Genomic DNA, 25,262 nt, shown 5'->3' with positions numbered 1-25,262 from the left:
CAAAACTAAATGAACTAAAAACATGCACTTTTCCCCCTCAACCTCCAATCAATAACACAAACTTATGATCCAGATAGAGTCATTTTAAACAACTTTCCAATTTACTTTTAGAATCAAATTTGCAGCCACCAATTAGCAAATTAGCAAATAGCACCCAGGTGCTGAGCCTACCTAGCTATGATTTTCAACAAAGGATATCTAAATAATGAAGCAAATTAGATAATAGAAATAAATTGGAAAGTCATATGTTTAGGAGCCAGCCCATGTCTGAATCACTATATGGCAGCAGTTTGCATGAATGTTATCCATTTGCTAGGGCACTAGATGGCAGCACTATGTCCTGTAATTTAGTGTTCCAGGTGCCTACCTATGTATCTCTTTAACAAAGAATATCATGGGAATGACACAAATTTGATAATAGAAGTAAATTGGAAACTTTTTAAAAATAGTATGCTCTGTATGACTCACAAGTGAAATTGTTTGGGTTTCATATCCCTTTAAGTTAAATAATACTAATAGGATTGTGCATATTCATTTGTCATACCATTTAGTTCAGGTCAATTGTTTTGTAAGATTCAAGCAGAGGATTTGTTATCTATCTTTTAATATTTTGACAAGATAACAAATTAACCTTGAAAATAAACAAAGCGTGATGATAATTCTAAATTACTTTGGGAACACCAGAAGCAGCTGCTGGCTGCAGCAGGAAAAATTCCAGCAAGTTTCTTTGAAAATGTTGTTATTTTCTCCCCCAGCAATGTTATTTTAATGACAAACTACAAATTCTATTATTGCCAACTCTCATAATTTAACAGATGCAAACATTATTGCTCCCTTTGATTTTAATAATATAGATGAAAAAAACATGTGACAAACTAAATCAGGAAAAATTCTGATGTCTACATTTTTATTTCAAAGTTATAAAGTAAATATATTCAATGATATTTCCTTTGAAAAGGTAAAATATTTGAGGTATTACAAGTGTGTACTAACAAACACTTAATATATATAAGCTAATGAAGCTGACAAGCATGTCAGTAAACGTGGTGACAATAATAGGCTTTTCAAGATTTTGTACTGTCGCGCTCAAAAATATAATGTTAGATTAAGGAATTCAACGCTACTCTGATTTTTTGTTTTAAAGAAACATCTACACTCTGGCTATCTAAAATAAATGGTCTTGTCAGTATGGTGAGGTCCCTCAATTCTAGAAAACTAAATGAGCATGAAAAATAAGGTATAAAGTTATCTTCTTACCGCCACCTCCAATAATGTAAAGGGTGCTGCCATGTTAAAACCTAGGTTCTTTTGGGTGCTTTATGGAGACTTGATGCATATGTGTGAAACTGGGGGTTGTAACATATGTTCTTTCAAGGCTCTATAAGCACTCTGACAAAGTGGCCACAGAGCACCTGTCACTTACATTCTAACAAGCCTATCACTGTCAGTGTGCACATGTATAGCCATAAACAACTGTGCTTGCTTGTGCACACACTACACCTCCTGACTGTCCACCTGCATATGGAATTCTGGGACATAAGGCAGTCTAGAAGCTAGCACAGATTTAACATTTCAGTTATACTCTCGTTTCTCTCCAGAATAGATTCAAAATATCAACAACAAATATTTAAAAACTTGTATGATACCTGCAACTAACGTTATTACTCTTCTTCATATACTCAGTCTTATTAAGAACATTAGGCGTTACTATTCCCTGTCACCTAACCACTGTTTTATGTCCTTTTAAGAACATGTAATGGATTTATGTTGTTTAGGTTACAATTTTATTTGAACTGATGTAGCTTAATATAGCAAGCTAAATCTAATTTACAAACATATCCATATATTCTATTGACAAAATTCACTAATGGCCCTTTCTAATCCTTCTCTACAGCGTCATCAGTTCCCATATTATTCTTAGTAGCTGATTTAATACAGATGGAGACATAATTGAGCTTTAGTGAAAAAGCAGCATAATAACATCTTGATGTGACAAAGCTAAATACAATAACATCTAGGAGTATTGTTCCCACATAGCCAGTATTTTACCAACATGACTGGTATTTTTAAGCATCAAGTCAAGTTAGATACATGAAAGGGACAGTAAATTCCAAATAAAACTGTTATGATTCAGATAGGGCATATAATTTAAAACAACTTTCCAATTTACTTTTATCATCAAATTTGCTTTGTTTTCTTGGTATTGTTATTTGAAAGCTAAACCTAGGTAGGCTCATATGCTAATTTCTAACTACTTGAAGGCCGCCTCTTAGCTGAATGCATTTGACAGTTTTTACAGCTAGAGGGTGTTAGTTCATGTGTGCCATATAAATAACATTGTACCCTTGCCCATGGAGTTATTTGAGAGTCAACACTAATTGCCTGAAATGCAAGTCTGTCAAAAGATCTGAAATAAGGAGGCATTCTACAGAGGCTTAGATAAAAGGTAATCACAGAGGTAAAAGGTATATTAATATAACAGTGTTGGTTATGCAAAACTGGGGAATATTAAATAAAGGGAATATCTATATATTTTTTTAAACAATAACATTTTTGGTATTTACTGTCTCTTTAAATATAGAAATAAAGGCCCTGCCAAGATAAAACATCTATGTGTGTTGAAGTCTAATTATAAAAAAGCTTTAGTTTAAAGTTATGCTGTCTAATCATTTATGCAAATGTATGCTTATAAGTAAGCATCTCCAGTATTTTCTTTTTCTCTACAGGAGAGGTGGAAACCCTATGTGCCAGTGAGACAATTAATTTTTGTCTAGTCAAAATAAGGTCTAGCTTAGCTATTTTGATAAAGAATATTATTCATTTGAACTATCTCATGTCATTTATCAATAATATTATTGTGTAAGGTGAATCATTAGAGAGATCTATTATTTAAAATATAAAAATGTGGCTGTGATGACATAAAAATATTTGACTGAAGTTTAGGTATATTAGATTTAGTGACTAAATCTCTTGCCATCCAAGTAGAACAATGATTAATCCTTATAAGAGCCTTAAATGGATTTTTATGTTTATGCATGATAAATATATTTCAGCAACCAAGCACAACATCTAAACACAAAAAAACAAGTTTTAAATGCATTTAAATATTCTCTTTTCAGAGCAAAATTTGCATTATTTTGCAGTCTAGGGACATTGTTTCTTTAGTATTGATTATCACATCTCCTTTGTTGTGACCAATTAAAGGCAACATTTAAATGATCTCCTACATCAAACACTCGATAAGTAGAATTTTTAGTGCAAAAGTTCAAAATCCTGCAGGATTCAAGCCTTTCAATATTCAATGTTAGACTGTAAAGCAGGTAAAAGATGTAATAAAATATATTACAACTTGTTTAACCTACACACATATTTTATGAGAGAAAATTATGACATTTAAAGGGATAGTAAACACCAAAAATGTTATTGTTTAAAAAGATAGATAATCCCCAAAAATAAATAAATGATATTATTTATAAAATGACTTAAATAGTGGAGAGAGAGTTTCACCCATTCACAATATATATATTTAGATTTAAATGTGTGCTAGCGATCTCTGTCTCAAAAGACACTCTTATACAACATAAGGTTTTGGTGCAGACCCTTTAAAAGTTAATTTATTTATAATGATAATATTTACCAATCCCCAGTTTTGCATAAACAACACTGTTATAGAAATATACTTTTTACCTCATATTTATATGAAACACATGAACGAATGCCCTCTAGCTGTGAAAAACTGTCAAATGCATTCAGATAAAAAGCGGCCTTCAAGGCCTTAGAAATTAGCATATGAGTTTACCTAGGCTTAGCTTTCATCTAAGAATACCAAGAGAACAAAGCAAATTTGATGATAAAAGTAAACTATAAAGTTGTTTAAAATTACATGCCCTATAAGTTTGAAAGTTTAATTTGGACTTTACTATCCCTTTTTAAGGATATCCAGGACATCTCTGATATATGTATGGTATAGTATTTCAGTAAAAGAAATAGGGATCAATGTAATGTACTGGTTTTTACAAGCTTTAAAATTCATTCATCTTATACTTCAAATAAAATCATGCTTGGTTTATAAATTTTATTTAACCCCTTTCATTCTTATCCCTTTATTCTAAACTATGGCTATTTCAATCATGGAGATTTCTCTTGAACATTTTATTATTTGACCACCTCTTTTGATGCTTTGTGATTTATTTTTTATTTTTTAAATAAGGGTTTAATACATAGGGGCCGATTTATTAACAGTCTGTCCAACATGATCCACTCAGCGGATCATGTCCGACAGACATCGCTGAATGCCGACAGCATACGCTGTTGGCATTTAGCATTGCACAAGCAGTTCTGGTGAGCTGCTTGTGCAATGCCGCCCCCTGCAGAATTGCGCCCAATCGGCCGCTAGCAGGGGGTGCCAATCAGCATGATTGTAGAGGATCGGGTGGGTTAATGTCCGCAGCCTGGAGGCAGCGGACAAGTTAAGGAGCAGTGGTCTTAAGACCGCTGCTTCTTAACTGCTGTTTCTGGCGAGCCTGAAGGCTCGCACGAAAACAGCTACATTGGGGCCGATACGGAGCATGTTAAATCAGCCCCAGGGTGTGGTATAATCCATTTAGGCTTCATAATATTTATAATGACTATTGCTCACAATATTACTGTGCAGGAAATTAAATATTTAAAGGGGCATTAAACTGCTAGGTACAACTACAATAACATAGTTACTTCTCACAATACTATTGTTTTTTTCCTTATATGGGTGGCGCCATTTTGAAGCTAAAGTATTTCCGCACCCTGTGACTGTGCCCCAGTTTAACGCACACAATACAGAGAGATATGTGTTTTTGCTGTGGCTGCATTGCTCTATATTAATCCTGAGGCTTTTTATATTTGTTATGTAATTTTTATACTGTGTCAAAAATGCAAAAATGTACAACTTCTGCTCTCTGTTGTGTCCAAGGTGCAGCCTTCCTTCAAAAAAGCAAGAAACATGACTTAGCTGTGAATATGAAACCTCTCTATTGCCTGGTGCAAATATATCTAAATTCTGCAATAGCAGCCCCCAATATGAAGATGCAGCACTTCAACAACCTGCGCCTGTATTGGGTTACAATAAGAGAAAAGATCTAAAGAAATTAGCAAGCACAGGAGGAGATACAATATCATGATGAGTAAAAATCCTGCTACTGTAGTTGTATCCAGTGCATTTGTTTAGTTACAAATGTAAATTCATAAAAAAATGTGGATATTCATTTTGTTTTAGCGATAAGCGGTAACAGGCGAAAGAAACAGAGGATATTCATTCTTTGTGTAAAGCATACTGAGGAGGCACAATTCTGTTTAAGTAACTGGCCACGAAAGAGGATATACCCCAAACACACCACAAAAGGAACCGATGACAGCTCATACAGATACGGGAACTTCTCCGGTGTAAGTAAGCTTGTACATCTTTATTCCCGCTTCTGGCATACATTTCAAAGAGCGCTGTCTCTTTTCACTTACAGCTCCTGCTAATTGCACGCTAACTGCTTCACTTTCACGGACATTGTTGAAGCGATATGATGAACTTTACTGTTTGGACTTTTTATTTGATATCAATTTTTATGAGTGTGAACCTAATGCATTGTTTATATTGATACTACATCGATGTTCAGATCAATTTGTTTATAGCAGTTTTAACAGTGTAACTAAATATAAGGTTTTATGTATGAATAATCATTTATTTCTTTACTGTTGATTAACAATCTTTTTACAGACTTAATTTTGTGGCTTCAGCAACTTAATATTCTTTTTGTTGCGCAAGGTAGACCATCAGTTTTTATATTCATTTCTTTTTAACCAAACAAATATCCGAATAACTACAACAAAATGAAAAAAAAAAAAACCTTTACCTTGTCATATACCATATACCTTTGAACCCTTATAATATTGTATCATTTTATTAGATAATATACAGTATATATATATTATTGTACATGTATTTTTTACAATGTATTTATGTTGTATTGATTGTAACTTTAATTACTGTAACTTATTGTAACTTAAATTTTTCAGTTTTCAGTAACTTTAGATTTCAGTTGCGCTAACCCGAGCACAAATTTAGTTTGCACTCATAATTATTATTATCGGTTATTTGTAGAGCGCCAACAGATTCCGCAGAGCTAATGCGTTTGTGTTTACTTTCAACTTGTAATATGCATGCAAGTAAACACAGGCTCATTATTTTAATATTGTTAATGTGCTAACGTTAGTGTGCCACTTGTAATCTAGCCCTATAATTTTAGTTTTATCATGTATTTATTTTTTGAAATTAGGAATCATTGTTTTAAATATAAACACCTGTATTTCAAAAACTAAAAACAGATAAACCTGCTTAAAACAGTCTAAAGTCATTTAGCAGCAATCCCTTGCACCTCGTTGAATTAGGTTGCAGTCATTTAAAAAAAAATAAAAAAATCCCATATAATCTAAATAAAGAAAATGATAAAAACACACTTTTATTTTTAAACTTTAATAATGCCTAAAAACTACTGAAGCATTCTAATTAACATTTTAGTTTGTAGTGATCACCAGACCAAGTCAAACTAAGACCATTATAGTCAAATACATTCAAAATTTTATGTGCATTGTAATATGCAAATCTATTATCAAGACTTCAATTACATTTAATTGTATCTGACCTATTAAGTAGCAATGCTGTGTGTTTTTTTTCCATAGTAACCAGGCTCCTTTAAACAGATATTAACTGCAAAGCATAAATGCAATAGAACGGTTACAACTCACCTTAGTATTGTTTTCCTTCTGTAGACGTATGTATGTATGTATTGGGTACTTCTAAAGCGCAGCTAATCACCCGTAAGGGTCTCAAGGTGCTGCTCATTTTATCGACCTCGGAAGGATGAAAGGCTGAGTGGGGATCGAACCTGCAACCCTTGGGTTGCTACAGAGCTCAGCCACAGCGCCTTAGCATGCTGAGCTATCTGTCCGGTTGCTGAGCTATCTGTCAGGACGCAACTCTCTTCAAAGCTATTTTCATGTTTTAATCCCTTACAGGTGCTAGTTGGCAAAGCTCCACATATGTATACTGGGTGCTGCAATCTTGTAACTTGGTTATTCTTTCACTACATCACAGAATTTTTACGTCTATATAACTATACAGATTGTGGCATTGCACAAGCTTGTGAAATTATGCTAACTGCTGGCCAAAATGCCAAGTGATCAAGCCTGAGAGCAAACCTTGTCCACTAACATGAAAAGCAAAAAACAAGGCAACATCACTGTGAATGTGCACTGCTTTTGTTACAGAGTGAAGAATACTTAGGGGCCGATTTATCAATGTCTGGCAGACATGATCCACTGTAATGACATTTAACATTGCACAAGCAGTTCTGGTGAACTGCTTGTGAAATGCCGCCCCCTGCAGATTTGCAGTCAATCGTACACGATCGGACGGATTGATGTCTGCAGCCTCAGAGCTGGCGGATGAGTTAAGGAGCAGAGGTCTTAAGACCGTTGCTTCTTAATTCCTGATTCCGGCGAGCCAATTAGAAGCATTGGGGCCGGTTGACCGCTTGGTAAATTGGCCCCTTAAGCTCAAAGATGGCAGAACCCAGCATGATAATATGAAGCTTCACCAACCATCACCTGCAATGGTTAAAATAGGAGGATGGCTTTGAAGAGAACTGGTAGCACAGGAGAGAAAAAAATAGCATAGTGATTTATACTCAATGTCCCTTTAATAAAGTGCTTGAATGAGTACTACTGGACATTTTCCAGCTGGTAGTGACATAACCATGCATTACATCTAGTTACATTCCCCCTCTGATGTTTTTTTCCCTAAATTTGCTAATATTAGTAGTAAATATTCTGCTTATAAAACAGTTAGCAATATTTGTTTTCAAGCATGAAATGTTTATTTATTTATTTTTTTCTCCCCCCATAATAAGAAATTCAGGGATTTCTATGAACATTTGTTTTCTCTTTTGGCAATATTTTTTCTCCAGGTCCTACTATTTCTTTAGAGATTTAGAAACCTCATCCAAACAGAATTTCCACTTACAATGTATCACTGCAGAAGACAGACACCTCAAGCCGTGCATTTCAAGAGAAAATAAAGGGCATAGAGATATATATAGTATTGTTTTGTTTGCATTCTTTATCCAACACCTTACAAGCCACAATGACTCTCACCCCGAACTGCCAATAAAACACACCAAGGGACTTTTTGATGCAAGAATAAATTTTATCTGTCAGTCTACAGATTTCCATATCTACTTGTAAACACAAAACACCTTAAAATCCAATCAGCAACAGACGTTAAGTGTGGCACTGAACATCAATCTTTTTACACTGTCCTTCACTTTCAGCATCACAAACCTTATGGCCATGTTCACAGCCCAGAGACAGAATAATATAAGTGTAATAGATGCAACACTACATTACCATTTGTCTTCTGATCCCCTCCCAATACTATTAAAATGACATTCAACGGACAAAAAAAGAAAACCCATTGACATAAAACAGTACTACCACAACACTTTAACCTTTTTTCTAATGTAAAAAATATTTATAAGTATATTTTGATTTGAAACTAACAGAAAACTAACAAGTTGTGATAGAATCTCACTGGATGATAAGGACAAGTCCCAAAGGTTTATTGGTGGACAGAGACACCACATGCATGAATAAAAGAACAAAAAACAAAAAAAAAATTATTCAGCAAAGGAGCAGCAGTTTTCAGAAAACACAAAACTTTAAAATATTTCCAAATGCCCTATTTTTAGATGCAACAATTGCATGCCACTTATTCTCTACTTCATCCTTTACCAAACCATCTCTAACCTATCTGCTTCTTGTTCCCGTCTCCCTTTCTCCTCTTGTCATTTTTATTTTGTCTCTACAGGGAGTGCAGAATTATTAGGCAAGTTGTATTTTTGAGGATTAATTTTATTATTGAACAACAACCATGTTCTCAATGAACCCAAAAAACTCATTAATATCAAAGCTGAATAGTTTTGGAAGTAGTTTTTAGTTTGTTTTTAGTTATAGCTATTTTAGGGGGATATCTGTGTGTGCAGATGACTATTACTGTGCATAATTATTAGGCAACTTAACAAAAAACAAATATATACCCATTTCAATTATTTATTTTTACCAGTGAAACCAATATAACATCTCAACATTCACAAATATACATTTCTGACATTCAAAAACAAAACAAAAATAATTCAGTGACCAATATAGCCACCTTTCTTTGCAAGGACACTCAAAAGCCTGCCATCCATGGATTCTGTCAGTGTTTTGATCTGTTCACCATCAACATTGCGTGCAGCAGCAACCACAGCCTCCCAGACACTGTTCAGAGAGGTGTACTGTTTTCCCTCCTTGTAAATCTCACATTTGATGATGGACCACATTTTCTCAATGGGGTTCAGATCAGGTGAACAAGGAGGCCATGTCATTAGATTTTCTTCTTTTATACCCTTTCTTGCCAGCCACGCTGTGGAGTACTTGGACGCGTGTGATGGAGCATTGTCCTGCATGAAAATCATGTTTTTCTTGAAGGATGCAGACTTCTTCCTGTACCACTGCTTGAAGAAGGTGTCTTCCAGAAACTGGCAGTAGGACTGGGAGTTGAGCTTGACTCCATCCTCAACCCGAAAAGGCCCCACAAGCTCATCTTTGATGATACCAGCCCAAACCAGTACTCCACCTCCACCTTGCTGGCGTCTGAGTCGGACTGGAGCTCTCTGCCCTTTACCAATCCAGCCACGGGCCCATCCATCTGGCCCATCAAGACTCACTCTCATTTCATCAGTCCATAAAACCTTAGAAAAATCAGTCTTGAGATATTTCTTGGCCCAGTCTTGACGTTTCAGCTTGTGTGTCTTGTTCAGTGGTGGTCGTCTTTCAGCCTTTCTTACCTTGGCCATGTCTCTGAGTATTGCACACCTTGTGCTTTTGGGCACTCCAGTGATGTTGCAGCTCTGAAATATGGCCAAACTGGTGGCAAGTGGCATCTTGGCAGCTGCACGCTTGACTTTTCTCAATTCATGGGCAGTTATTTTGCGCCTTGGTTGTTCCACACGCTTCTTGCGACCCTGTTGACTATTTTGAATGAAACGCTTGATTATTCGATGATCACGCTTCAGAAGCTTTGCAATTTTAAGAGTGCTGCATCCCTCTGCAAGATATCTCACTATTTTTTACTTTTCTGAGCCTGTCAAGTCCTTCTTTTGACCCATTTTGCCAAAGGAAAGGAAGTTGCCTAATAATTATGCACACCTGATATAGGGTGTTGATGTCATTAGACCACACCCCTTCTCATTACAGAGATGCACATCACCTAATATGCTTAATTGGTAGTAGGCTTTCGAGCCTATACAGCTTGGAGTAAGACAACATGCATAAAGAGGATGATGTGGTCAAAATACTCATTTGCCTAATAATTCTGCACTCCCTGTATGATTTAACATCTCTCTATATCTTCTTGTGTATTTAAATCTATTTCTTTAATGCCTCCATTATCCCTAACTTCTATCTCACTAGTTGACCAAGCAGACTTTTGTGCACAATATTCAAATACAACTCACACACTAAGGCCTAGATTTAGAGTTGGGCGGTAGCCGTCAAAACCAGTGTTGGAGGGTCCTAACGCTGGTTTTTACCGCCCTCTGGTATTTGGAGCCAGTCATTAAAGGGTCTAACGCTCACTTTACAGCCGCGACTTTTCCATACCGCAGATCCCCTTACGTCAATTGCGTACCCTATCTTTTCAATGGGATCTTTCTAACGCTGGTATTTAGAGTCGTGGCTAAAGTGAGCTTTAGAAATCTAACGACAAAACTCCAGCCGCAGAAAAAAGTCAGTAGTTAAGAGCTTTCTGGGCTAACGCCGGTTCATAAAGCTCTTAACTACTGTGCTCTAAAGTACACTAACACCCATAAACTACCTATGTACGCCTAAACCGAGGTCCCCCCACATTGCCGCCACTATATTTACATTTTTAACCCCTAATCTTCCGCTCCGTACACTGCCGCCAACTACATTATCCCTATGTACCCCTAATCTGCTGCCCCTAACACCGCCGACCCCTATATTATATTTATTAACCCCTAATCTGCCCCCCACAACGTCGCCTCCACCTGCCTACACTTATTAACCCCTAATCTGCCGACCGGACCGCGGCGCTATTATAATAAAGTTATTAACCCCTAATCCGCCTCACTCCCGCCTCAATAACCCTATAATAAAGAGTATTAACCCCTAATCTGCCCTTCCTAACATCGCCGACACCTAACTTCAAGCATTAACCCCTAATCTGCCGACTGGAGCTCACCGCTATTCTAATACATTTTTTAACCCCTAAAGCTAATTCTAACCCTAACCCTAACACCCCCCTAACTTAAATATAATTTAAATCTAACTAAATAAATTAACTATTATTAAATAAATTATTCCTATTTAAAGCTAAATACTTACCTGTAAAATAAACCCTAATATAGCTACAATATAAATTATAATTATATTGTAGCTATTTTAGGATTTATATTTATTTAACAGGTAACTTTGTAATTATTTTAACCAGGTACAATAGCTATTAAATAGTTAATAACTATTTAATAGTTACCTAGTTAAAATAATTACTAAATTACCTGTAAAATAAATACTAACCTAAGTTACAATTAAACCTAACACTACACTATCAATAAATAAATTAAATAAAATACCTCCAATTACCTACAATTAAACATAACACTACACTATCAATACATTAATTAAATACAATACCTACAAATAACTACAATTAAATAAACTAACTAAAGTACAAAAAATAAAAAAGAACTAAGTTACAAAAAATAAAAAAATATTTACAAACATTAGAAAAATATTACAACAATTTTAAACTAATTACACCTACTCTAAGCCCCCTAATAAAATAACAAAGCCCCCCAAAATAAAAAAATGCCCTACCCTATTCTAAATTTAAAAAGTTCAAAGCTCTTTTACCTTACCAGCCCTTAAAAGGACCTTTTGTGGGGCATGCCCCAAAGAATTCAGCTCTTTTGCCTGTAAAAAAAAACATACAATACCCCCACCCCCAACATTACAACCCACCACCCACATACCCCTAATCTAACCCAAACCCCCCTTAAATTAACCTAACACTAAGCCCCTGAAGATCTTCCTACCTTATCTTCACCTCGCCGGGTATCACCGATCGGTCCTGGCTCCGAAATCTTTATCCAACCCAAGCAGAGGCTGGCGATCCATAATCCTGCGGCTGAAGAGGTCCAGAAGAGGCTCCAAAGTCTTCATCCTATCCGGGAAGAAGAGGCGATCCAGACCGGCAACTATCTTGATCCAAGCGGCATCTTCTATCTTCATCCGATGAGGAACGGCTCCACCGTGAAGACCTCCAGCGTGGATCAATCTTCTTCCTCCGACGTCCAACTGAAGAATGACGGTTCCTTTAAGGGACGTCATCCAAGATAGCATCCCTCGAATTCCGATTGGCTGATAGGAATCAGCCAATCAGATTGAGCTCACATTCTATTGGCTGTTCCGATCAGCCAATAGAATGGGAGCTCAATCTAATTGGCTGATCGGATCAGCCAATCGGATTGAACTTGATTCTGATTGGCTGATTCCATCAGCCAATCAGAATTTTCCTACCTTAATTCCGATTGGCTGATAGAAGGCGCCTTTTCAAATTTCCTGATGAAACAACGGTCTCTGGTCAAAAAATGCGTTGCTTGTGAATAAAGCATTTACCTTTTAAGCATTAACGAAGTTATCAGCTTGTTTGCTGTTCCGGTGTTGTCCGTCTTCTATTATCTGAGTGGTCACATTTGTTTGATCCTGCACCTGACGAGGAACACGGGGAATCAGTGTGCTAGCCTCTGTAAGCACTAGTCTGTCTGATAGCACTGGTCACAGTACAGTGCCATAATTTCTGGTATGCCACCTTTTACCATTACTATACACCTTATATCAAAAGACATATTACACTTATAAGTCATGCCAAAATAGAAAGAAACTGAATACACAATTGTATCTAAAAACTACAGATATGCCACATTTAATAGCAGACTGGCAGATAAAAAATGTTCTGACCTTTCAGCTTTACACCATATAATTTCCGATGCCATTGTATTTTGTTGTTCACTATATACAGCAATGTAGAACTGACTGACAAATACCCTTACAGGTCATATAAAGCATTGTACAAATTCATTTCTAGGTTTTACTTTGTCTAATGCAGTGTCATGCTGTTAAATTCAATCTAGCAGAAAATGGACACACCTTATTGACTACCATAATCTTGCACAAAAGACACTTTTTTTCTTGTTGCGTCCCTGGAGTAAATAAATATTGGATTTCTCAAAAACTGTTATGTTGTTTTACAATTAAAAATGTAATCAGTGATGGATTTGCATTACACTAACATTCAGCTGATAGTAAGAATTAAAATTCTACAGCAATGGAAAAGTAATAGCTCTAGGTTTTTTTCTATAACAATAAATAAATGCAATTTAAGATGGATAGATGTTATTATACTATTATTAACACAAATAACAGAATAGAACCAAATAATTATTTATACTACCACAAGGTACCAAATCTGTAATGCAAACAGCCATATGATTGATGATTATGCAATTGAACATATCCACTAAAAAAAGACCTTTATAAAATATTATGACATCAGACAGATAGATAGATAGATAGATAGATAGATAGATAGATAGATAGAGATAGATGATAGATAAAAATATAGATAGATGATAAATAGATAGACAGAGACAGATAGATAGATAGATAGATAGATAGATAGATAGATAGATAGATAGATAGATAGATACATTATATATAAATAGACAGACAGGCAGACAGATAGATAGATCATAGAACATTTACAAAAATGTTGCAAGCATTAAACATCAGCTTTTGCAAACATGTTTCTTCTTTTCTAAACCATTAACATTTCTTTTCTTTTTTTCTTTTTTTTAAATCTGCCCTTGTTATCTTGTAGTAATTACCAATAAGAAACCAACAGAAGCTCAGATTTTTCAGATTATAATAATGCTTTTTTCCTGCATTGAGTATGAGTCTCCTAAAAATAATGCATATTGGAACAAACCATTATTAAAAACCGAATCTTCGGCATAGACCTTCATTAATTACTGATAAAGTAAAGAGAAATCCAATAGAAAAAAAAACAGTTTCTTTGGTAATTGCTTTGTTTCATAGAAAACCTTACGGAACAGATGACATTTCGTTGCTATGCAACAAACTCAATGCCCTTCCATCAGTATAGACTTTACATTCCGCTGATAGCAGATGGGTACTTGGTATTAAAATGTTGACAAATAATTTTTGTCAACAAAGAGAAATAACAGAAATAACAATAACAAAACTAATGAGCCACTTTGTTTCTAGGTAAAATATAAATAAACCTGTGCATTCCCAAAACATGGATGTTGAAGCAAAAATATGGACTGACACATGAATGCTCCTGTGAGGGTGACTGATTTAGCAAGACTTGAAATTGTAAGAAGCATGACAATGAAAAACATTTATTTTAAAACCTTATGTTTTATCTCATGTTTATTATACTGTTCTTTCTGTAGAAGTTTTTTTTTCCTTTTAAATAAGACAACAGGGAGAGCAGTGATTATATTTGATTAGCATAAACTGTTATAAAAAGGAACTGTTATGTTGCACTTAAACAAGAAAGTTTAATCAACAAATAGGATTTAACAGTGCCATCATACAAATGACTTCCTACAATATTACTTTTACATTTTTCACTTCAACAAAAATCCTATTGTGTAATTAGACTTTAAACACATTACATAATGTCCATACTTTTTTGCACAGGCACTGCATGCTATACAAACAGCATTCTACATGGATTATGTGCAGTAAGTAACTATCACCTTCTATATATTGTAGCACTACATCATATTTTTTAGGTATCCGCTTTGCGTCTCTTGGTACATCCTCTTGTGTTTCTAGCACTGAATCTCTTTTTCCCTCTCATAGGTTGAAATGTCTCCACTCTATCCCTCAGCGACAACACATATATATACGTCTACTATCCTGAGCCAGAGAACTCTCTATCCTTTACTTTCCTAATCTTTTCTCTTTTTCTCTATATGACAGCTTATGTTTTGTAATCACTTTACTTTATGTAATGTACTTATATACCCAGATCATTTATTTTAGAAAGCAGCCATATTTTTTTTTTTACTTTCCATATGGAGTAGAGTGTATAATTTTTTTTAAAAGCTTGTGACATAACCAGACAGATAAGTCAAGCATGTTTATAAGGAATGACAACATAATCATCCTAGCATTAGTTGACCAGTATAACGGTTTATAGCTAGAGAATTATCCTACTGAACAAACACCTTTTTCTTTGCAGATAGAACTTTAAACAACAGACAGAATATAATTATTTGCTGAGACAAAAGAAGAATCCTCAATGTTATATTGTGTGTACCCACTATTGATAATCACCTTCTTGCAGATAGTAAACTACTGACCATGTTGAAAGATCATATTCAATTAAAGGTATAATAAACTGCTATTTGTCTTTCATTTCAGTTAGCTAGCTATAAACACTCAAAGGGAGTTGCTTGGATCTTTATAATTATTTTACACTACGAAAAAATTAAGTGAATCAGGAAGAGCACCCATTACCACATCTAATATTTATTTAGAGACTATCTTATATATATATATATTTGAAATATTTTACATTAAAAAAATAACATTTTAGCACAATCAAATATTTTATAGAGCTTAAAAAAAATACATTTGACTTTTAGATGAATACATTTTGAATGTAAAATTATACTACAATGGTCAAATACCAACATATTCTTACCAAGAACTCCAAGACGGTAGTTAACAGTAATGACAATTACATTTCCATAGCTTGCCAGGACACTTCCATCAAACAAATTACCAGTTCCTTCCATGTAGGATCCTCCATGAATATACACCATGACAGGTTTAGGGCCTCCACTATCTCGGATGTCTGTAAGAGATATGTTGATAACATTTATTCCAAACATTTTTAGAACTCAAGAATTCAAAAGATAGCTTACAAAAAGGCATTCTATGTTTCTTTAGTTACAGATGTCAGATGGCAATATATACTATATTATTTATATATATATATATATATATATATATATATATATATATTAATTTCTTATTAATACATTATGGTTTATGTGTTTATGTGTTTTTTTATGTGTCTGAATGATAATATAAGATTTAAATATCTAGCCTAAATCTAAATGACTGAAAAATGTTGAGATTTTTTTTTTTCACAATCTAAAGATGATGTCCCTTGTTGACACAACCCTTAATAATGTTGAGAAGCAGAGAGCCTAGCATACAATTATCAAATATTACATTGAATATTGATTCTTATAGACTTATTTTGAAGTGAATATCTACATCTGTATGCTTATATTAAAATGTTGCATATATTACTTCAATGTTACATTCAACATTTATTCAAAACAATGTTTCATTTTTCTATTGAATTAGTTAAATTATTTGTCAATTCCTAGTGTTTTGCTCCTTTCAGTATGACTGTTTGCTTGAGTCATACTATGAATTTGTGTAGAGGGGTTTCTACCACCTTATGCCCACCATAAGCTCTATGAAACCCCTTAGCTGTAGCAAAACAAGTGAAACATTGAAACAACTATAAATCCCCAAATCTTTATATAATTTATATTGTCTGAAAATGCACAAAATATTGAATATTTTTTAAAAAGGACACATTGATACACCACATTTATCAAATGATGGATGTGATCCAGTATTGTCCCCAAATCTCTACATTATCAGTGAAACTTCAAACAAAACATGAAAAAAATAAAATTGCAATAGTGAAGCTAAATGATCCTTCACATTTTAGAGCCTAAATTAACTTAAATAGTAAGAGTGTGCCTGCCCCGACAAGTCTTAATTATATATTAATAACCCATGACAAAGGTGCATGGACTAAGGCGAACTGTACATTGGAGGATGTATTAAATCAATAGGATGGATGTGCCCCAGAATGTGAGTCACTGAGTGGGTAAATGGAAATACAATTGGTGCCCACCCACAGAAAGCTTCAATTCTAAAGAACATTATTGGACATTTGACCCAAGTTATTTTTATTGCTTGTATGTTATTGCTTTAAAACAAGTTTTTGTGTTTATTAATGTTACAATAAATATCATATTTTGACTTAGTTAACTTTATATATGTTCATTTATTTTTTAACATAATTTGGATTTCCACTGAGAATTCACGTTTGGGGGCAAAATTGGCGCATGTTCATCTATTCATAAAAGTCAAGTGTCAATGTATCTTTTTTTAAAGTGATTTAATATTATGTGTATTTCATACAATTTAGATCATACATAGATTTTCGGATTTATAGTTATTTTTCACATTGTATATACATAAAACAGATTAAAGGGACACTGAACCCAACTTTTTTCTTTCGAGATTCAGATAGAGCATGCAATTTTAAGCAACTTTCTAATGTACTCCTATTATCGAATTTTCTTCGTTCTCTTGCTATCTTTATTTGAAAAAGAAGGCATCTAAGCTTTTTTTTTTAGGTTCAGAATTCTGGACAGCACTTTTTTATTGGTGGATGAATTTATCCACCAATCAACAAGGACAACCCAGGTTGTTCACCAAAAATGGGCCGGCATCTAAACTTACATTTTTGCATTTCAAATAAAGATACCAAGAGAATGAAGAAAATGTGATAATAGGAGTAAATTAGAAAGATGCTTAAAATGTCATGCTCTATCTGAATCACGAACGAAAAAATTTGGGTTCAGTGTCCCTTTAACACCTATTCTGAACTAAAAATCTCAAAATAATCTTTAGTCCTGCTTCATCTCAGAGAAAGAGGATGGGACATATACTTAAGCGCAAATTACATGTTTTAAACATTTTACAACACGGTGTCCCTGCAAATGGGATATATGAATAGATATATAAATGGGATATATAAATATGATGAATTATGGTTTATATATGTAAAAATGCTATTTTTTTCAAGGGTAGCTGCTTTACATCAGCTTAGAGGTGTCACAATTAAAAAGGGGTTATGGGCTGGCTATTGACAAGTCAAAATTAATTACTACAGGAATGAGATGCAGCTGGTTAATGGGCTTTGTGGTGCCCTTAGGTGGTAAAAGCATCTGCAATTAACTATCTCCTGGCAGTATGTAGCTGGGGGTTTTTTTTTCTTACTTTTAATCAACATTTGGAAGATTTTGCTTGCACACAAGCTGTTACTGACCCCAACATAAGTGTTGGAATGTAGTGGCTCAGTCAAAAAATATTTGATAGTGAGCAAGCCCTTAGTATGTAAGGGCTCTGCCTTCAAAGTTGCTAATGCTCAAGTGAAGGAACAAGTATAGTATCAGCATTATATTTACTCCACACAAACTTTGTCCTCTAATAGTCTACTGTATTCATGACACATTTGCCTCTAGGTAGTGCCAACTGAAGGTAACAGTTTAGTCTGGGTGAAATTTTAGAGTTATGTACATTTCACTAGCCAGCAGCATTTTAAATGCCTTACATATCACTGCAGAACACTGCAATAAGTAACATATGGCATCAAACTTGTTAAATCAGTACTTTTTGTGTCAATAGATTATAAAAACTGTGCCATTTATACCATTCAGCTCTTTTTTGTTATTTGTTTTTGTAGCACTGTCGAATGTTTAGCTTTCTTGTAAAGGAAACATGTTAATTTATATCTGCCTACAGGAGAAACTCTGCAATGTAGCAGCTTGATTAAAGCATTTCACACTAGATTTGTGCATGCTAGAGTCAAGACGTTTGCCAGCAATGTGAATAAACCCACACGCTATATTCACTAAATTATACTTCTTATGTAGACTATTTATTAGGCCTTCAATCTAACAGTAACATTTTAAATGTTTATTTGAAAGTGACATTACTATTAAAAAGAGCTTTGAATTTGAGCAGGTGGTGTTGTATATGCATTTTTTAATAGTTTATCTTTATTTCACATTATATACATTTTACAATGCCATTGCAGGCTCATTGTCTTAAAACCACACCAAAGAATCAGCCAATAGAATGCAAACTCAATCCGATTGGCTGATTGAATCAGCCAATCAGATTTTTTCTACCTTAATTCCGATTGACTGATAGAATCCTATCAGCCAATCGGAATTCAAGAGACGTCATCTTGGATGACGTAATTTAAAGGAACCTTCAATCATCGTTAGTCCGTCGGCCAGGAAGGATGCGCCGCGCTGGATGTCTTCAAGATGGAGCCGCTCCGCGCTGGAAGGATGAAGATAGAAGATGCCGCTTGGATGAAGATGCCGGATGGAGGACCTCTTCTGCCCCGATCGGATGAAGACTTCTGCCGGATGGAGGACCACTTGCGTCTGGCTTCTTGGATGACTTCGGCCCGGCTGGGTGAAGACGTCTCCCGGTAAGGTGATCTTCAATGGGGTAGTGTTAGGTTTTTTTAAGGGGGGATTGGGTGGGTTTTAGAGTAAGGTTGGGTGTGTGGGTGGTGGGTTTTAATGTTGGGGGGTTGCATTTCTTTTTTTACAGGTAAAAGAGCTGATTACTTTGGGGCAATGCCCCGCAAAAGGCAGACTATTTGTAATTTAGTACAGGGTAGGGCATTTTATTATTTTGGGGGGGGCTTTTTTATTTTATTAGGGGGCTTAGATTAGGTGTAATTATTTTAAACTTCTTGTAATTTTTTTTATTTTCTGTAATTTGGTGTTTTTTTTTCGTAATTTAGTTTATTGAATTTAATTGTATTTAATTGTAGGTAGTTTAGGTAATTAGTTTAATGATAGTGTAGTGTTAGGTGTAATTGTAACTTAGGTTATGATTTATTTTACAGGTAATTTTGTACTTATTTTAGCTAGGTAGTTATTAATTAGTTAATAACTATTTAATAACTATTGTAACTAGTTAAAATAAATACAAAGTTGCCTGTAAAATAAAAATAAATCATAAGCTAGCTACAATGTAACTATTAGTTATATTGTAGCTATTTTATGGTTTATTTTATAGGTAAGTATTTAGTTTTAAATAGGAATAATTTATTTAATTGTAGTTGTTTTATTTATATTTATTTAAATTATATTTAAGTTGGGGGGTAGGTTTAGGGTTAGACTTAGGTTTAGGGGTTAATAACTTTATTATAGTGGCGGCGACATTGGCGGCGGCAGATTAGGGGTTAATAAATTTACTATAGTTGCGGCAACGTTGGGGGCAGATTAAGGGTTAATAACTATAATGTAGGTGTCGGCGATGTTGGGGGCAGCAGATTAGGGGTTTATAAGTATAATGTAGGTTGCGGCGGTGTCCGGAGCGGCAGATTAGGGGTTAATAGTATAATGCAGGTGGCGACGATGTCGGGGTGGCAGATTAGGGGTTAATAAGTGAAAGATTAGGGGTGTTTAGACTCGGGGTTCATGTTAGGGTGTTAGGTGCAAACATATTTTTTATTTTCCCATAGGAAACAATGGGGCTGCGTTAGGAGCTGAACGCTGCTTTTTTGCAGATGTTAGTTTTATTTCCAGCCAGCTCAGCCCCATTGTTTCTTATGGGGAAATCGTGCACGAGCACGTTTTGCCAGCTCACCGCTACCGTAAGCAACGCTGGTATTGAGGTGAGATGTGGAGTTAAATTTTGCTCTATGCTCACCTTTTTGCGGCTAACGCCAGGTTTAAAAAACTGTAATACCAGCGTTGGCTTAAGGTAGCGTTAGAAAAAAAAGGAGCGTTAGAGCCGCAAGCCTTACTGACAAAAACTCGTAATCTAGCCGAAAGTGAGCAGAGTAAATTTTAAAAAATAAGTATTTTTTTATTCCATGTGCTATCGAAATCATGAAAGTTTAAGCTTAAATTTCACATAATAGCAAAATATGATTTTTTTTTAACATGACCTGTTATAAGCAGTTTACTACTTTTTCATTAGTCATAAACAGGGTTTTGTAATAAATGCTGAAAACCTGGCTTTACTCAAACCATGTATTAGCTGTTTATATGTTTATGGTAGCAAGGGGTATAGTTTAAGATGACGTCCAGCAATTACTATATTAAACACAGGAATGTATATTTAAAGGGACAGTCTAGTCAAAAATAAACTTTCATGATTCAGATAGGGCATGTAATTTTAAACAACTTTCCAATTTACTTTTATCATCAATTTTGCTTTGTTATCTTGGTATTCTTAGTTGAAAGCTAAACCTAGGTAGGATCATATGCTAATTGCTTATCCCTTGAAGACTGCCTCTTATCTGGATGCATTTTGACATTTTTCACAACTAGTGGGTGTTAGTTAATTTATGTCATATAGATAACATTGTTCTCATGCTGTGGAGTTACCTAGGAGTCAGCACTGATTGGCTAAAATGCAAGTCTGTCAAAAGTACTTAAATAAGGGGGCAGTCTGCAGAGGCTTAGATACAAGGTAATCACAGAGGTAAAATGTATATTAATATAACAGTGTTGTTTATGCAAAACTGGGGAATGGGTAATAAAGGGATTTTTCTATCTTTTTAAACAATAACAAAGTTGGTGTAGACTGTCTTTTTAAACATGTTATTTATGTTTTTAATAGTGGGGATATTTCTAGGGGATTCATTAATGCAGGCTTAAATAAAAAAAAAGTCATAGTATGCAACGTTTTGCCTAAGCAATAATTGTTTTTATTATTATTATTATTATTATTATTATTATTATTATTATGAAAAGAGACATTCATTAATTATGTATTTGTTTCACCAGTATCCTTATGATGAGTGAGAATCTAACTGAAGCTGGTTTTGTCATTAATTATATTACGTTACACGTAACAGATAAAACCTCCTGTTTAGAAATATATTGGTGTCAAAATAAAGTTAATATTAGTTGTTTTTTAAGAGAGTTTACAACAATTTAAAATAAGTATTACATGTGATATGTTATTTTTTTACAAGTATTTTTTTTAAAACTCAAACAAATTTAAATGCCACATATTTTTGTTGGGTGGAAAATTAAAAAAAAAAAATACATATAATAAACGTATTACTCACATTCACTGGTAGAATATTAGCATTAATGCATGTGATATTAATATGATTTTGGAATTAAAAGATAAAATTGTTAATCTGAAATCATTAGCTGTGTGTTCACAGCAGAATTGTACACCGCTAATTGTATGCTTGGAGGTAACACAGAGGGAGATTGTTTCAGAACTCTTCCTTAATTAAAATTACATAGAATTACAGAGTACCCACTGAGAACAGTAATGAAATGTTGGTGCTACTGTTAAACCAGTTAAGAGTATGCACGTGCAAGGAAAATAATGTATTGTTTATTCAAAGTATAATGCACAATTTTATTTTGTATTGAGTTTGGTTGAACTTCTATATTAATCTGTAGATCTTGTTATGAGATCTTGACTGGAAGCGTCTTTTGGAGGTGACATGGCAAGGAAGATCAAGTAGGTCCAGTATAATTGATTGCTTAGTGATGGTTATCACTTTGAATAATTTCCTTCTTTATGGAACTCAAAATGGAATTGCACCTAATCACTTGAAATGCACTCAAAGGGACATTTACCTACAGGTTTAATTCTATAACTGTTTAAGAAACAGGCTTCTTTTCCTCAGAGTTAATGATTAGTTAAAGGGACATTGTCCCAGATGCATTAAAATCCATATGTCTGCAAGTTAGCAGCCTTAGGAGAGGCAGTTGCAAATAGAAAAGGAATTGACCCTGTTAGCTGATTCCCATTCTAGGTAATAAAGTTCAATAAGACTCTACATTTCACGGAACTGAAAGGCTTAACATGGCAGCACTTTTCATCACTATACATAATCTGGTTGGTATTCCGAGACAACCTTGAAAGTGTACAGAGCATTTGAACATTTGGAAAATGGATGGCAAATGTGTTGATGGCAAATGTGTGAGCATATCAAAAATCTAGATTTTAATAACTTTAAGAGCATACAATGGATGTAAGAATTTCCATTGGCAACCTTAAAAAAAGTTAGTTGCTTACCTGTTGGTCCTGTAACCGGTAATGGACTCGTTTTGCTAGAGCGCTAACTGCGCTAACAGTAAACCTTTTGCATTAGTGGGGTTGCACTGGTATTACGAGTTAAAAGTAAAAACGTATTCAGCGCTAACTTACACTATCACTTGCGCGATAACCTACTGCCTCATTGAAGTCAATGGAGCAAAAAAGTACAAAAAAACCCACCCTACTCGCACGCATACCCGAATTGCCATAAGACCCCTACTCTAATAACCCCTAAACCGCCAGCCCCCCACCGCAAAGTGAAGCACTGCCCTATTAACTCATAAACTACCATCACCTATCGCAAAATAACCCCCTAACATCTAAACCCTCTAACCTAACAACCCCTAAGGTAACACAAAATAGGCTAATAATACCTTTACAAATAAAAATCTAACTACCTTTAGAAAGAAAAAAAAACCTTACCTGAAAATCCAAAAAATCAAACCATACCTTAAAAAAAAACTACTATTACTTTTTTTTAAAAAATGGCCTAACATTACAGTAAAACAATAATACCATTACAAAAAAACACTAACCTTACAAAAATAACAAAACAAATTGCCAAAAATAAAAGTTGCTTATTCTAATACCCCAAAATAAAAAACCTACTCAAAAAAAAAAAAAAAACTATTCTAAAAATAAATCTTTAAATAGCCCTTAAAATGACCTTTTGTAGGGCATTGCCCTAAAGTAATCCAGCTCTTTTGTTGAAATAAAACATAAAACAACACATTCTTATATTCACAACCCCACCCCTACTCCCCCCAAGAATAGAAAAAACTATATTAAAAAAAAAGATTCTAAAAAGTGCCCTGAAAATAGCATTTGGCTGGCCATTGCCCTTAAAAGGGCATTTAGCTTTTTTCTGCCCAGAAAAAAAAACTCACCCAAAACAAACAAAACAAAACTACCATTAAACCCCAAGATGGTACTCACCAAAGATGATGTTGGTGGACGCTCCATCTTCAACTTGGCAGCACTCCATTTTCTTATCTTCATCCCGGTGGTGGACGCAATAGTCTTCATCATGCGACCATGCGGTCACCAGCCGCACACTGAATGTTAAATGCAAGGTACCCCTTTTATATTGGAGTATCCTTGCATTCCTATTGGCTGATTTGCATGTTCAAATTCAAATTAGCCAATAGAAAAAGCTTTAATTCTATTAGCTAATTTAAATTTGAACATGAAAATAAACCAATAGAAATGCAAGGGTACCCCATATAAACGGGGTACCTCACATTCAAAATGTAATGTGCGGCTGGTGATTGCATGATGAAGACCTCTGTGTTCAAGGTCACAAGACCACTGCCGCTGTGACTGGGATGAAGGTAAGACGAAGGAGCGCCACCAGGATGAAGATTGAGACCCGCCGGGATTAAGATAGAGCGCTGCTGGGATGAAGATGGAGTGCTGCCACCATCATCTTCGGTGAGTACCATCTTGGGGTTTATTGGTAGTTTTTTTTTTGTTTGTTTTTTTACTGTAATGTTATTTTTTTATTATTATTGTAATGTTAAATTTAGGTAGGGTTAGTCTTTTTTGGGTTAACTTAGGGGTTGTTAGGTTAGGGGATTTAGATGTTAGGGGGTTACTTTGCATTGGGGCTGGCAGTTTAGGGGTTAATAGGATAGTGCAGACTTTGCAATATGGAGGGCTGGTGGTTTATGGGTTAATAGTGTAGAAGCTTACTTGGCGGTGGGTGTGTGGAGGTTTAGGTGTTGATAGTGAAGCTTAGTGCAACTGTTCCATCTGACAAACTCCTTATGTGACCTAAAAGGTAGCATAAAAAGTTTGAGAGGTAAATGCATATTACCGCTCAACAATACTCATAGAAAATATAAGTAGCCTAAATTATCGCGAGTTTGCACAAACAAATTAATGGTAATTTCAACAGCTCACCACTTGTAATATAGATTTGAGTGTAAAGAATACTGCAATCTTGTTTACGCTCCTAGCCCTAATGATAGCGCTCCACTTGTAATCTGGCCCTAAATTGCTATATATAACTAGATGTGCTCGTATACTCTTTTGAGGGTGACATTATTATTATTTGTTTTACCTTTGTAACCTTTCAAAATTTGTGTTACATTTCATTGCAATAGTTGTTTACAAAAAAGGTGGGAGATGTGTGATACATAATCAGTATGCATGATTCCCTT

The 25,262-nt window shown here is 34.7% G+C and overlaps 1 protein-coding gene across 8 annotated transcripts in view; it reads right to left on the bottom strand.

Moving 5' to 3' along the window:
* NLGN1 (neuroligin 1) overlaps window positions 1-25,262 on the bottom strand; it is a 679,524-nt gene that overhangs the window by 386,232 nt on the left and 268,030 nt on the right. For all 8 annotated transcript variants that reach the window (XM_053710143.1, XM_053710145.1, XM_053710144.1 and 5 more), the window contains one exon: window positions 15,884-16,036. In XM_053710143.1, the coding sequence (XP_053566118.1) occupies window positions 15,884-16,036 (153 nt within the window). The remainder of the gene's footprint in view (window positions 1-15,883; window positions 16,037-25,262) is intronic.

This window comes from Bombina bombina, chromosome 4 (assembly GCF_027579735.1).
Source record: "Bombina bombina isolate aBomBom1 chromosome 4, aBomBom1.pri, whole genome shotgun sequence".
Taxonomy (NCBI): domain Eukaryota; kingdom Metazoa; phylum Chordata; class Amphibia; order Anura; family Bombinatoridae; genus Bombina; species Bombina bombina.
The sequence above is the reverse complement of the archived record's forward strand: the minus strand, read 5'-3'. Positions and strand labels throughout refer to the sequence as shown.